Genomic DNA, 14,810 nt, shown 5'->3' with positions numbered 1-14,810 from the left:
ACAAAATAATTTTGTTTTGGCCTGATTTTTGTTAGGGACCGTTAATATAGAATGAAAAGTGTACATGCTTTTGAACTGCAGCTTATTGCAATAATGGTGAATGTATTGCAATGTGTACCACGAAGTTATGTTTGTCTACTCTCATCTGTAATTTGTTATGAACCCAAATAAAAATAAACCAAATGACTTTTAATTTTTTGAAGTTTGAAAAAGACCTGCCATCAACATTTTTTAGATTTGTGTGGAGCTTTTCTTCTTGGATGATACTGAACACATGGACATGTTAATGCAGGGAGCTGGCCACAAATTGGTTTATGGGATTACATTATGCATCGTTTTGAAAAACAATATGCAAGACAGTATTTTCACAACATATGAAGTATTCATTACTGTTTTGAATTATGATTTTACTGATAATCCTCTATTTTAGATTCAGAACTCCCAAAACATGATCACATTATCTGCCTAGTGATCTAGCAACATGAAAAAATTATTACACTGTCTTCATTACTTGCAAGTCTCAAACCTGTGAAGATCAAGGTTAGAATTGGTCTTCAGCAACCCATGCTTGTCGTAAGAGGCTACTAACGGGATCAGGTGGTCGTATCCCAATTATGTAGATCGATGCTCATGATGTTGATCACTGGACTGTCTGGTCCAGACTCGATTATTTACAGACTGCTGCCATACAGCTGGAATATTGCTGAGTGAGGCATTAAACAACAAACCAACCAACTATAAGTCTCAGTGATAGACAGGGTTTATGTGCGAGTGCATTTCTTGCAAATTGAGAGTTATCTCCCCTAGATAAAAATCACAACATGTGGGATGTCAATGCTCCTTCATGGCCTAAAAATATGGATGATTTCACTCTATAGATTTCCTGCAGAGAAGTTTCATTCTTTGGACACAAGTCAAGATGCTCTGCTGGTGGTCAGGCAATTAACCAATCAGAAGTTGCGTAACATCCAGTATAGGGATCTGAGGCCACATGTCATTGGAGAAGAGATCAGTTTTGAACTGGATAATACTGAGGTGAGAAAGACACGTATCTGTGTGTTGTGTTAATTTGATTTTTCTTTTCCTGAGATGGTTGTAAGTTCATTACAACATGTAATTTTTCAGAAACATTTTTAGGAAGAGTTTAGGATGCATCTATTGGCAAGGTTCAAATCAGTAGTAGGTGAAAGTTTGGCATGGTCAAACTTTGAAATGTGCAGGAATCACCCCACTAGAAAGTATTACAGAAGTGTAGCAAATTATTCCAATCATAAAATGCCTTTCATCCAATTCATTGCTATTCATGTAGATTTACATGCCTAGGTCTGAGTTTTTAAATTTCATGAATCTGTGCTACTGTAAAACATTTACATATGAATAGCTGGATGCATTGTACAAAAGGTCGCGGGTTCGATCCCCGGCCGCGTCATACCAAAAGACGTTAAAATATGGTACTTGTTGGTCCCTGCCTGGCGCTCGGCATTAATGGGTACAACAAGGACTGGTCGGCTCGGAGTCAGTATAATGTGTCTGAGTGGGGTATTCATGCTTCACTGCGGCATGGTATCTCAGTGGGCTAGCACTATAAAACCAGCTTAAGTCTGGGCTAGTACAAGCAGCCGCACATACACATACACACGCATGCACGTCGTCATATGAGCGAAATATTCTCAAGCACGACGTTAAACCCAATTTCACCACCACAATAGTTCAGAAGAGCTGTTGAATTTAGATTTTGAAACTGTAAATGTTCGCCAGTGTGAGGACAGGTAAGGCCACATGAATTCTGGTTACCAAGGTAACCTGTTGTAGTTGATGTTGTCAGAGTGACACTGGGACACTGAAGGTGACGGGTTACCTGCGAGGAAAGACACTCTCCGTGAACAGACTGGTGCACATCCCGGGGTGGGGGGACTTCCAGATGCTGCAGATAGACGCACCCGATGACCCCTACCCCCTCAACCTGCACCCTGGGAAACAGCACAGGAAGAATCAGGTGCGTGTGTTTTCATTTTCGTCTGAACACCACGTGTTTTCACTGCTTATGGTGGAACAAACACATGAAGCAGGAACAGTCTGACATTTTGTCAGACATGCTTGTTTTGGATGAGTTCGAAGGGCAAAGTGAGTGAGTTATTGAAGTGAGTGAGTTTATATTTTTAAATTTAGTTTTACACCACACTCAGTGGTATTCCAGCTATATGACGGCGGTCTGTAAAAAATCAGGTCTGGACTAGACAATCCAGTGATCAACATCATGAGCATTGATATACGCAATTTGGATATGATGACATGTGTCAACCAAGTCAGCAAGCCTGACCACCCGTTCCCGTTAGTCGCCTCTTAGGACAAGCATGGTTTACTGAAGATCAATTCTAACCCGGATCTTCACTGGCAGCATTTTTAAAGCTGCAGTCAACATCGGACTAGTTGCTACAGCTTTCGCCTGTCATGCCTGGGTTTGATTCGTCACATGAGTACATTGTATGAAGCCCCAAATAGCTGCAAAATTGCTGATGCGGCGTAAAGCTACTTTCACTCACTCACTCACCCACCCACTTCTTGTGTTCTCAGTTGTTATGTATAGTTTGGATATTGCTAAAAGTGGGGTAAAAGATAATTCACTCACTCACCATCCATTATGATTGTTTAACATTAAACAAACCCAGTTGGGTGTGCATGCAGTTATGGCTAGTCACTGTTACCTGTATGCACTATGGCTACGATGATGCAAGGGAACCCTGTGCATGACAGCTGTGATGTTGTGTTGCTGTAGGATGTGGAGATGGAGTCTGAAGACCCCCACAGCGATGTGAGGGTGCTGGAACGGTGTGACCCAGGCCAGCAGGAGAGTCTGGACAGTGAGGTGCTGCCCGACCCCATGATGGGCGAACAAACATGGCCGACGGAGGAGGAGCTGGCAGAAGGTATGGGAGTGTGTGAATGTTGATTATTGCAATAGTCAGCACTACTTCAGCTATACCCTGAACACTTGTATATAATCCTCTTTGTTAGTGAGTTTGTTGAGTCAGCAAGTATTCAAGCTTTAGAGAGGGGTGGCTTATACATAATCATGGTGGTGGTGGGGTAGCCTAGTAGTTAAAGCGTCCGCTCGTCATGCCGAAGACTCGGGTTTGATTCCCCACATGGGTACAATATGTGAAGCCCATTTCTGGTGTGCCCTGCTGTGATATTGCTGGAATATTGATAAAAGCGGCGTAAAACTAAACACACCCACTCGCTATAAATAATCATGCCTTTACCTTACAATCTAGTGTCAAATATTTATCCTCGTATAGGATCTGGGCAGTGGGGTAGCCTAGTGGGTAAAGCGTTCACTCGTCACGCCGAAGACCCGGGTTCGAAGCTCATTTCTGGTGTCCCGAGCCTGATATTGCTGGAATATTGCTAAAAGCGGCGTAAAACCAAACTCACTCACTCACTCACTCGTATAGGATCTGATGACATGCTTCAACCAGGTCAATGACTGCCTGATCTGTTAGTCACCTCCTCGAACAGTCAGGGATTGCTGAAGACAAAATCTAACCTGTATTTACTTATTCACTCTTTGTCAGGGAAACATGGGAAGATAGTGCAGCTGAGTAGCAGTCGGTTTACAGATTATTTATTATTTATTTCTTTATTTATCATAGGATATTTGTATAGCACACATATCCATGCAACTTGTACATGCTCAAGGTGCTGGTATGAGATGAGATGTTAACTGTTTGGTTTCAGCAGCCTTCAAATACCAATTGTAATATGTTTTGTCAGGTTTTGAATGTACACTGTCTGTAGTGTTTTATGTCTTGAGTATATAATGACTAGTATAGATCAGCTTTGTCTGTAGTGTTTTATGTCTTGAGTATATAATGACCAGTATAGATCAGCTTTGTCTGTAGTGTTTTATGTCTTGAGTATAAAATGACCAGTATAGATCAGCTGTGTAGAAGTATTTGACTTTGATTTTCACACCTAGTTTATGCGATTCAGTTATCCTACTGATTAAAGTTAGTCATGGTGATTATTGAGGTATTTCAATATTTTATGTTATTAATGGATGCCAAAATAATACAAAGTTTGCATGGAATAAATGGTTTTTGAATTCCAGTTTAGATGTGTCTGTAGTTGCAGTTATCAGTTTTTCAATGTGTGAGCCCTTCTAAGTGTTTCCTGCAGTGGTTTTCCAAAAGCTGAACAAACTCTAATTTGTACTTTGTCTACATGAGTTTTCGTTACTATAGAGATGTCTCATTGACCATTTTGATGGTTCTATGTTGATTGAAATGCTGGTGTGGTCAATTTTAAATCTTTTATGTTGATACAGCTGAATCCGAGTCAAGGAAAAAGATAGTGAAGAGAGTACCAAAGGGAACATCGGACTACCAAGCTGCCTGGATCATAGACAGTGATGAAGAGGTGGGTTATCTCCCCTTTGTATGTAGGAAGGTACCGGTGGCCCAGGCAACTTGACTGGAGCACTTGTTTCCCTCGGGCCTGTCACGATGTGTTCGTCCTATATTGAATCTTTCAGGTTATGATTCATTGTCTGTCAGCCATTTACGCTTGATTGTTGGGTTCACCAAAGAGATCATTATCTTTTACTTGCATCACTGCATGGTCTTGATTGACATGCTGTGATATTTATGAAAATATTGTTAAGCTGAGCTGAAGCAGACTGATTTTAGAATTCTGAGACATACTCATTACAGAGTTAAGAGAGTGAAATGTGTTTCAACTTTTTATCAGAACTTTTTATCAGGCATATTATGGCCTTCTTATAATAGATGCAGTAAACAAATTCCGTAATCTTTGTATCACCGTCCATAAAAATAGCAATGAGATCAGCACGAAGACATTCAGGATCCATACAGTGATGCAATGTCTTCTTGCTCAGTAAACTACTGGTAAGCATTCCTAGAGGGGCAGTGGGGTAGCCTAGTGGTTAAGGCGTTCGCTTATCACGCTAAAGACCCTGGTTTGATTGGTACAGTGTGTGAAGCCCCTTTCTGGTGTCTCCCACCGTGATGTTAATGGAATATTGTTAAAAGCAGTGTGCGAAATAGCCACTGGCCCGCTAGCCGGTGGCTAGTAAAAATCTAGTCAGGCCAGTAAATCTCCACAGTCACTGGCCATACTGGCTAGTGAATTTTCATGGGGTCATTTTGTAAATATATCACTCAATTCGACTTGTTAAGTTATAACACACTTTTAAATGATGCAAGATTATGGCCTGATAAAAAGGTTCATCATATCAGTAGCTTAATTAATGAAACCCGAGTCTACGTTCACATTTCAGACTAGTGAATTATTTTGTGGACTAGTAACTTCCAGGCATAGCTAGCCCAACTGGCTAGCAAAATATGGAAATTATTTTGCACACTGGTTAGTAGCTTAATTAATGAAACCCGAGTCTACGTTCACATTTCAGACTAGTGAATTATTTTGTGGACTAGTAACTTCCAGGCATAGCTAGCCCAACTGGCTAGCAAAATATGGAAATTATTTTGCACACTGGTTAAAAGCGGTGTAAAACCACACTCACTCACTCACTCATTCACTATAACTCTAGATTAGGGTTTCCACATCTTAGTGATTGAATAGACAAAATGTTACTGTGTTCACATACTTATCGTATGTTAAGGTATGAGAGTTGGGATCTACATAGAACTAAGATTGCATTGTAAAACAGGGGACTGTTTCATATATCAGATTTGGTGTTTTATATTGTCCTGACATGTTTTGAATGTAATCATACTTTCAGGAAGGGGGCGACAGCGAGGAAGAATCGGATGAGGAAATGGATGCTGACATGGAGGCTCAGGAGGAAGATGATTCTAGTGAGGAAGATCTGAACGATGATGACGACAAAACTGAATACGAGACCGTAAGTTTTAGAAACTGTTTACCCCAGGCAGGGTAAATAGGTAACCTTTGCTTGCTCCCATTAAATGGCTTGGGTGGTCTGTCTTGGGGTTTGTTGTTTAACACTACAATCAGCAATATTTAAATTCTTTTTCTTGGACATAGGGAATCAAGGGTATGACCTGACACACCCCAGCTCCCTCCCAACCCCGATATATACTTAACTACATGCTTCTTTTCTTGCCAGGTGACAATAGCTGAAGACGACGCCTCGAAGTATGATGCTGCTATGGACCTGGATGAAGATATGCAAATGTAAGAGTCATTCCATTCCTTCATGATCATAATTAGGGGCGGTAGGGTAGCCTAATGGTTAAAGCGTTGGCTCGTCATGCCGAAGACCCGGGTTCGAATCCCCACATGGGTACAATGTTTGAAGCCCATTTCTGGTGTCCCCCGCCGTGATGTTGCTGGAATATTGCTAAAAGCGGCGTAAAACCAAACTCAGTCAGTCAGTCATGATCATAATTAATGTTTTTATTATGAATTGTGTTTGAACCTCTACAGTAGCTTTTGAGAGATAACTGTAATCATATACAACCTTTTCAAGGATTTTGTGTAGTATTAGAGTTATCTCCCTTGTTCTCTCAAGTAGTGTTTTGCGTACCTACATTTAAAATACATAAAAAATACATTTCTTCTCAACTGAACAATGTCACATTAGTTAAGTCAAATCGACATCCTGAAAATTAGAATAAGAACATGTATCTATTTAAAGCTGCTTGTAGGATTTATTTGACAATTCAAAATATTTTTTCAGGCTCGCGAAGCTGAAGGAAGAGAAACAGCATGTGCAGTTTCCTGATGAAGTCGACACACCAGCTAATGTGACAGCCAGATCAAGATTTGCCAGGTACCATACACCGTAGCACTTTAAAAAAAGTTAGGGTGGTGGTGCAGCCTGGTGGATAATGTGTTCGTTCACTCGTGTCGATGAGCTGGGTTTGTTTCCCAAATTGGGCACAATGTGTGATCTGACATCCCCGTCAGGATATTGCTGGAATATTGCTAAGTTGATCATTAGTGTTGGTTAATAAGTGGAACAAAATGTCTGAGTGACTGGGTTGGGTTGGCGCTGAGAGAGTTTCTGTTGTGCCATGGTGTGTCAGTTAAATGTGGGAGGAAAGGGTGAAGTGATGCTGGTCTCAGATGTTTAAGGCTGCCTCTGTGGTGTAGTGGTTAGAGTGTCCACCCGGAGAGACCGGACGGTCGCGGGTTTGATCCCCGGCCGTGTCATACCAAAAGACGTTAAAATATGGTACCTGTTGGTCCCTGCCTGGCGTTCGGCATTAATGGGTACAACAAGGACTGGTCGGCTCTGAGTCAATATAGTGTGTCTGAGTGGGGTATTCATGCTTCACTGCGGCATGGTATCTCAGTGGGCTAGCACTATAAAACCAGCTTAAGTCTGGGCTAGTACAAGCAGCCACACATACACACGTATGCATGTAGTCATATGAGCAAAATATTCTTAAGCACGAGGTTAAACCCTATTTCACCTCACCTCTGATGTTTACCTCTTGGTGATTATCATAAGCAGGGTGAGTGAGTGAGTGAGTAAGTTTAGTTTTACACCGCACTCAGCAATATTCCAGCTATATGGCGGCGGTCTGGAAATAATCGAGTCTGGACCAGACAATCCAGTGATTAACAGCATGAGCATCGATCTGTGTAATTGGGGACCGATGACATGTGTCAACCAAGCCAGCGAGCCTGACCACCTGATCCCGCCTCTTACCACAAGCATGGGTTACTGAAGATCAATTCTAACCTGGATCTTCACGGGTGGATAAGCAGGGTTATGTTGCTTACAAACAGATCAGTTTGAAAAAACCCAGATCAGTGTATTGTAAGATACTAATTTGCCTGATAGCACTGAATGTAGTTCTGATTTTGACTTTCAGATTTGCAGTCGCTCAATCATGTAACAATGCATTGCGTATCTCCAGTCCAAGCCTCATGGTTTGGATTGGTCGTTCACCGATGCTAGAAGATTATGGCTATTGCGTAGTTGGAAGTAGCATTGACTGTATTTCTGATTTGTGTTAGCCATGACATTTGTTTTCTTCTAATCATTTTGTTCTGCAATCTCATTAAAATCAGATTTTAGTTCTTGCTACTGAAACATATATGATGGTGTCTTATTGTGGGTCTCCTCAGAATGACCTTTTATTGGACCAATCAAAATGCTGCTTAGGAGATGGGAAAAATGTCAGTTGGGATGTGTTTTCCAGTTGTTCAACCTCAAACTGGTTCACACAGGGTATTCTGAATGACAGATGTGGGCTGAAGGACTGACTCTGTCGAAGTCACTGCCTGTTCTCTGATCTATGTGAAGTGGTACTGACCACTAAGGTCTGACATTAACGAGATTATTGTGTAATGTTGTGATGTGGGTGTAGTTCACTGTGTGGAGGCTGATGAATCATTGTAATCCTACCGCTGTAATGATCAATATCTGGCTCAGGTTCCGGGGGATTGAAGAGCTTCAGAACGTCTCCATGGGATCCTAAAGAAAACTTGCCCTCGGACTATGCACGAATATTCCAGTTTGAGAACTTCAAACGGACAAAGAAGCGGTGTGTCGAGGAAGACATGGATGAAGGAGCCATGGTAAGATAAAGGGTTGGTGTATTGAGTTTGTTGATGCAAACTGGTCTTGTAACAAAATGTTTTTGTCTTGTTGGCAAACTGTATGTCATTCGCTTTGCGAGTTTAGGGGTGAAAACATTTATTGAATTTTGGTTAAAACTCTGATAACATGAAACAGTTGTAAAAGGTTTGCAAGGTTGATATCAGCTCTCTTTGATTGTAAAACAAATCAAATGTGTTGAGATGAATCATGTATGCCTGATTATTTTGAGTATGATTTTCGACCTACAACAATATTTGTTTCAGCCTGGATGGTATGTCACAGTTCATGTTGCGAATGTACCAAAGGCTTTCATAGGTGAGTCTACGTCGGTACATGAACACTGAAGTCTGTTAAACATCATTTGAGTTTAAACAGCAATCATTTCACTGAGTATGAATGATTTTCTTCTTGAGTGTCTGTTTATTTTCAATCCAAAATTTGAAACCATAGCCCTGCTTTGGTTGGTTTCTTGTTTAGTGCTGTACATAGCAATATCTGAGCGGTCTGTAAATAATCGAGTCTGGACCAGACAATCCAGTGATAAGCATCATGAGCATTGATCTACGCAATTGGGATACAATGACATGTGTCAACCAAGTCAGCGAGTCTGACCACTCGATCCCGTTAGTTGCCTCTTATGACAAGCATGGGTTACTGAAGACCAATTCTAACCAGGATCTTCACGCATTTGGGTTGGTTAAATTGATATTTGGGAAAATGCATGTGTTCGGATATGCGTGGTCTATGGATGTCTGCATTCAAATGTTACATGAGAGCATAGAGTGTAGTGTTTGACTGCATAATAATCCTTGAATTATGGGAGTCTGTAGCATTTTATAGGGAAGATAACTGATGGGATAGAGATATCTGGAAGTTTGTTTATCTGTATTTTATTTAAGAAAAAGCATGTGTCCACATATGTGAGGTCTGTGGATTAAAAAAATAGATAACAAGATACGATTTTGTGTTTGACTGCGCATATTACTGATATAATCATGTGCAATGTAGAGTAGAGGGTTATTTTGCCTTTATAGAATTAAGGTAGGGTAAGGATAAGGGATCTGAATTGTTTATCTGGACTGCATTGAGGAAATACAAGTGCTTGGGTAAGTGAGATGCACCTGTCGCAGCAAACCGCAGTGACTGCAGGACTCCCTTTCAGTTCGAAACCTGCATGTGCATGTTGTTGACGTCCAATTGTGGTTGTGTTTTTTCAGAGGGATATCAGCCTGGCTCGCCTGTTGTGTTGTTTGGCCTTCTGCCACATGAACATAAAGTATCCATCGTCCATTTTGTTGTGAAGAAATGTGCTGATGTGGAGCAGCCAATCAGGTCGAAGGACAGACTCATCTTTCACGTAGGATACCGACGGTTCTCGGCCAATCCCATCTTCTCTCAACACACACTTGGCTCAAAACATAAGGTAACGTGCCACTCAACTTTCTATTGGGATTTAGATGTTAGATGTACTGTTGTCAGAGGTAACAACTTATGGAAGTATGAAGGTTTGATATGTGTTAGTGAAAAGAGACTCTCACTATACTGATGGTTGGATTATCTGGTCCAGACTGGATTATTTACTGGCCTCACATAGCTTTACTACTGCCGAGTGTGGTGTTAATCCTTTCAATGCTGGTGTCGAACCCTTTTGACAGGAGAGCAGCATAATGACATCCCCAAATAAAACTTGCAATAATTATTCAATAAGTCGGATTTACGTATCATTAGAATTATGTATGGTATGCATTAATTCTCAGCTTTCTAAATATTTAATCTTCAATCAGTTTATGTACCTTAAAACGAAATGCCCACAAATTAAAAATTTACAAATTATGATTTGAGCAATATTTTTGTTCTGTTTTGAAGAGAAAATTCTGAAGTGTCCCATTTTCTAAACTTTGTAACTTTCGGTTTAATTAGTTATAAACAATAAAATATCCCAGTGTTACAACACACAAAACCAACCTAATGTCCAACATTGTCAGTCCGTCACACGTATTGAACATACATCATGGGCATACATCCACACACTTGGGATACGATGACATGTGTTAATCAAATCAGCAAGTCTGACCTCCCAATCATCTCCTTTGTTGGCAAACATGAAGTGGGGAAGGCAAATTCAATACTGACTCTCTGTATGGCAGTATATATTCGGGCAGCTGTCAGTGTTGAGATGTTGATGTGATCAGTGTAAGTAACCATGGCTGGTTGTCGTTTGTGTTTCAGTTTGAGCGGTTCATGCCGACGGGCACAGCAGTAGTGGCAACAGTATATGCTCCCAATCCTATTCCCACCTTCTCCGGTTCTGGTGTTTCAGGAAACGGCCTATGGTGAGATGAATGTGGTGGTGGTGGTGAAATAGGGTTTAACGTCGTGCTTGAGAATATTTCGCTCATATGACGACGTGCATGCGTGTGTATGTGCGGCTGCTTGTACTAGCCCGGACTGAAGCTGGTTTATAGTGCTAGCCCACTGAGATACCATGCCGCAGTGAAGCATGAATACCCCACTCAGACACATTATACTGGCTCTGAGCCGACCAGTCCTTGTTGTACCCATCAATGCCGAGCACCAGGCAGGGACCAACAAGTACCATATTTTAACGTCTTTTGGTATGACGCGGTCGGGGATCGAACCCGCGACCTTCCACACTCCGGGCAGACGCTCTAACCACTACACCAACGGAGGCGGTCTGAGATGAATGTACTTAATAGTTGAAGCATTTAGTCACTTAGCAGCAACACAAGACATAAATCAGCGATAGCTTATAGTCTTTAAATCTGAAAGAGAAGAAAAAAGCTGTGTTTATTTTCTATTATGCTTCACAGAATGCTAACAAGTTGGCTATCCCTCCACCCTCTTGTAATTATGGGCGGTGGGGTAGCCTAGTGGTTAAAGCATTTGCTCGCCGCACTGAAGACTTGGGTTCGATTCCCCACATGGGTACAATGTGTGAAGCCCATTTCTAGTGTCCCCTGCCATGATATTGCTAAAAACGGCATAAAACCATACTCACTCAGTCTTGTAATGAACAGCGTATGGTGTTTGACACAGTGTATTTCCATGTCCTACAGGAGAACAGAGCCTGGTGGCCACAGGTACCCTGCTGTCGGTCAACCCTGACAGGATAGTAGCCAAGAGGGCCGTGCTTAGTGGCTACCCGTTCAAGATTAACAAGCGGTCTGCAGTCATCAGATACATGTTCTTCAACAGAGGTGAGTTCATACAATATCATTTGTAGATTTTGATTGGGGGTGTTTTAGTATTGAGTGATAGTGAATTTTCAGAGGAGGTACAGCTTTTTATCCTCCCGGCATGTGATGCGGGGGGATATAGTCGATGCCTCTTCCGTCTGTCATTTTGTTGCCGGAGCATAACTCAAAAACCTTTTAATATTTTTCAACAAAAATTGGTAGATATATCAAACAGATCTTGAAGTGCCTTTTGCTATTTACAGATTTTTGTCATTTTTATTTTTCCCGGTTTCCATGGAAGCGTTTTGGAGGGTTTGGCTTCGTTTCTGGGCACAACTCGAAAACCTTTCAATATCTTTCAACAAAACTTGGCAGATATATCAAACAGATCTTGAAGTGGTGCCTTTTGCTACTTACAGATTTTTGGCATTATATTTTTCATGATTTCCATGGAAACAATTTGTTCTTTCAAATATGTGGGGGCCGGGGGGATTTGTAATCTTCTGATGACTGGTTATATTAGGGACTGGGTTCATCATAGGAGATGGTGGGTCTAAGGTGTCTATGAATTGTGTCATATTTCCTACAATCCACCGCCACCAAATACATTTATCTCTCTCTCTCTCTCGCATACACGCACACACACACACAATGTTTATGTTATAAGGAAATGACATAAACTGCCTTTCAGGATAATCCACAATAAAGCTTTTGCACATAACACACTGCTTCGTACTGTCAGTCACCAGGAAGAGTGTGCCTTGTACTGTCAGCACAGGTGTTCCTACTTTCAAATATGATTTTCATCTTGTGCTGGATTTAAGATTCCTGTCTCTTCACTGGAATTACCAAGGTAACAGTTCGTTAATATATTTGAGGATAGGTCAGTTTTGAGGATCTCAGTGAAGACCATCAGTGATAGGATGATACGAGAATAACCAAACTTACATGAATAAGTAGCAGACTAAATTACATTGTAACTCACATGAGAATATGGTTTGCATTTCAGAGGACATTTCGTGGTTTAAACCTGTTGAGCTGAGAACCAAGTGGGGACGGAGGGGCCACATAAAGGAACCATTAGGTGAGTCTTCTTTGCAGAACAGGACATGTTTTTGTTTGTTTGTTGTTTAACGCTGCACTCTGCAATATTCTGGCTACACAGCGGCGGTCTGTAAATAATCAAGTCTGGACCATACAATCCAGTGATCAACAGTGTGAGAATTGATCTATGCAATTGGGAACCGATGACATGTGGCAACCAAGTCAGCGATCCTGACCACCCGATTCCATTAGTTGCTAAAGAGGAAATTCAGCCTGGATACGGGTAGACATGTTAAAATGGTGTTGAACTGTCAGTTGAACTAGTCATCATATATGTTCTTAAATCTGACTTTCATCAAATTGCATCGTAAGAAAGACTAAGTGGTTAAGGCACTGCAATTTGCTGTGCAGAGTAGTGCCCCTTTCCTGGTCCCATTGTTTGTAATTTCTTAACCCAGAATTTGCAAATGTGGGCAATGTCAATAATGCGTAACATTTCAGGCTTTCATGAAATATTCTGTCACCAAGAATATAACTGTAAGTATTGAAATTGGCCTTAGTCGAACTTGTTCACCTGATGAGGAGAATACTAATAGGACCCCCCCCCTGTTTGCAGGAACCCATGGCCATATGAAGTGTGTGTTTGATGGCAAGATGAAATCTCAGGACACTGTTCTCATGAACTTGTATAAGCGTATGTACCCCAAGTGGACCTACAACCCCCATGTGACGACGCCCACGGTGGTAAAGGAATATGGTACTGGCAACATGGACAGTGATGACAAGGCGGAGGAGGGGGCAGCTTTCCAGATGTTCCAGTGATATGTGATGTAGCTGTAATATTACTGCTGTCATCTGTCACTGTTTCTTAGTGACCAAAATACAGGCCCGTTTCTCAGAAAAATCCTACTGCAAAGGTGAATGGAACTCCCATTCTTAATATAACTGTACGAAAGTCCTAACTTTCTGTTGGCTTTGTAGACAAGAAAAGAATTATTGAGATTTTGTTACACTTTCCAGCAAGACAAGTAAATGTATTTTGTTATAGAAGGGCAAGCCATCTTCCTGAATTTGAGGACATTTTCTATTTCAAAACCACAAGCCTGCTACACATTGGACATATTGCGTCTAAAATTATTCCAACAATTGCTCTTTAAAAATATTTATGTCTGGGCTGGACGGATTGACCATCTCTTTAATTCATTATCGATATACCTGTCAAAGAATAATCCGAAGAGCAGATAAAGTCCATCAGTGATTTGGTTGCCAAAACAGAATGTTACAGAGATGATGTATGGGATTATCTTAAGTGTTAAAGCTGTCGTAAATCTCATTTGTACTGGGATTAGTTCTAGGTACGTTTTGCTGTAGGAATTAACTGATTTTCATCCCAGCAAATAGGAAATGTGTAATTATGTCAACAATTACGCAGAAGATGGGCAGGAGCCTGTTCCTTTCATTTCACTTCATTGAAATGCACACAATGTTGGGTGTATTATGAAGATTGTTTAAAGAATGACCCCGTACCATTGTGTATATGTATTTGTACATATCTGAACTTGTACAAAATGTGAATAAGTGCATAAAACATCTGAACTTCCTTACTTGTTTTGCTCATTGTTACCTGTTCGGGATGTGAGGTCTGAATGTTTTTTTTGCCAAAGGTATGCATGCAGCTTGCAATGTTTATGCAGGTCATGGGTTCAAATCCTGACGCCACTTCAGCAGAACCATACGACTGCCTCTCCAATTCAGTCCGACCTTGGTTCCTCGGACATGTTGATCCACAAAAGTAGATCTGATGGCAGTGTAAATGTGAGAAATGGAGATTGGATGGTCAAAATGGCTGCTGAGTAATGGCGGATCTTCCACAAGGCAGGATTCAACCTTGGATGGGACTTAATGTGTCCAACTAACCTTTGGCAATTTGGGATATTTTCGGTAGTTAAATAGGCACAGGGCATTATGACTTATTATAAGGGACACGGAAGAAGTAATCTCCATGCAAT

The 14,810-nt window shown here is 41.1% G+C and overlaps 1 protein-coding gene across 1 annotated transcript in view; it reads left to right on the top strand.

The window, feature by feature from the left end:
* The window catches only part of LOC124276530 (pre-rRNA-processing protein TSR1 homolog), a 32,069-nt gene extending 17,668 nt beyond the window's left edge, over positions 1-14,401 (top strand). Inside the window, 15 exon segments of the mRNA XM_046712162.1 lie at positions 879-1,035; positions 1,826-1,996; positions 2,777-2,927; positions 4,328-4,419; positions 5,765-5,887; positions 6,113-6,180; positions 6,686-6,783; positions 8,399-8,538; positions 8,824-8,875; positions 9,778-9,983; positions 10,790-10,840; positions 10,842-10,893; positions 11,638-11,778; positions 12,767-12,841; positions 13,418-14,401. Of these exon segments, the coding sequence (XP_046568118.1) occupies positions 879-1,035; positions 1,826-1,996; positions 2,777-2,927; positions 4,328-4,419; positions 5,765-5,887; positions 6,113-6,180; positions 6,686-6,783; positions 8,399-8,538; positions 8,824-8,875; positions 9,778-9,983; positions 10,790-10,840; positions 10,842-10,893; positions 11,638-11,778; positions 12,767-12,841; positions 13,418-13,623 (1,783 nt within the window). The 3' untranslated portion in view covers positions 13,624-14,401.
* The last annotated feature ends 409 nt before the right edge of the window (positions 14,402-14,810 follow it).

Source organism: Haliotis rubra, unplaced genomic scaffold, assembly GCF_003918875.1.
Source record: "Haliotis rubra isolate DU_JTF1 unplaced genomic scaffold, ASM391887v1 Scf21, whole genome shotgun sequence".
NCBI lineage: Eukaryota > Metazoa > Mollusca > Gastropoda > Lepetellida > Haliotidae > Haliotis > Haliotis rubra.
This window is presented reverse-complemented; position numbering and strand designations above follow the sequence as displayed.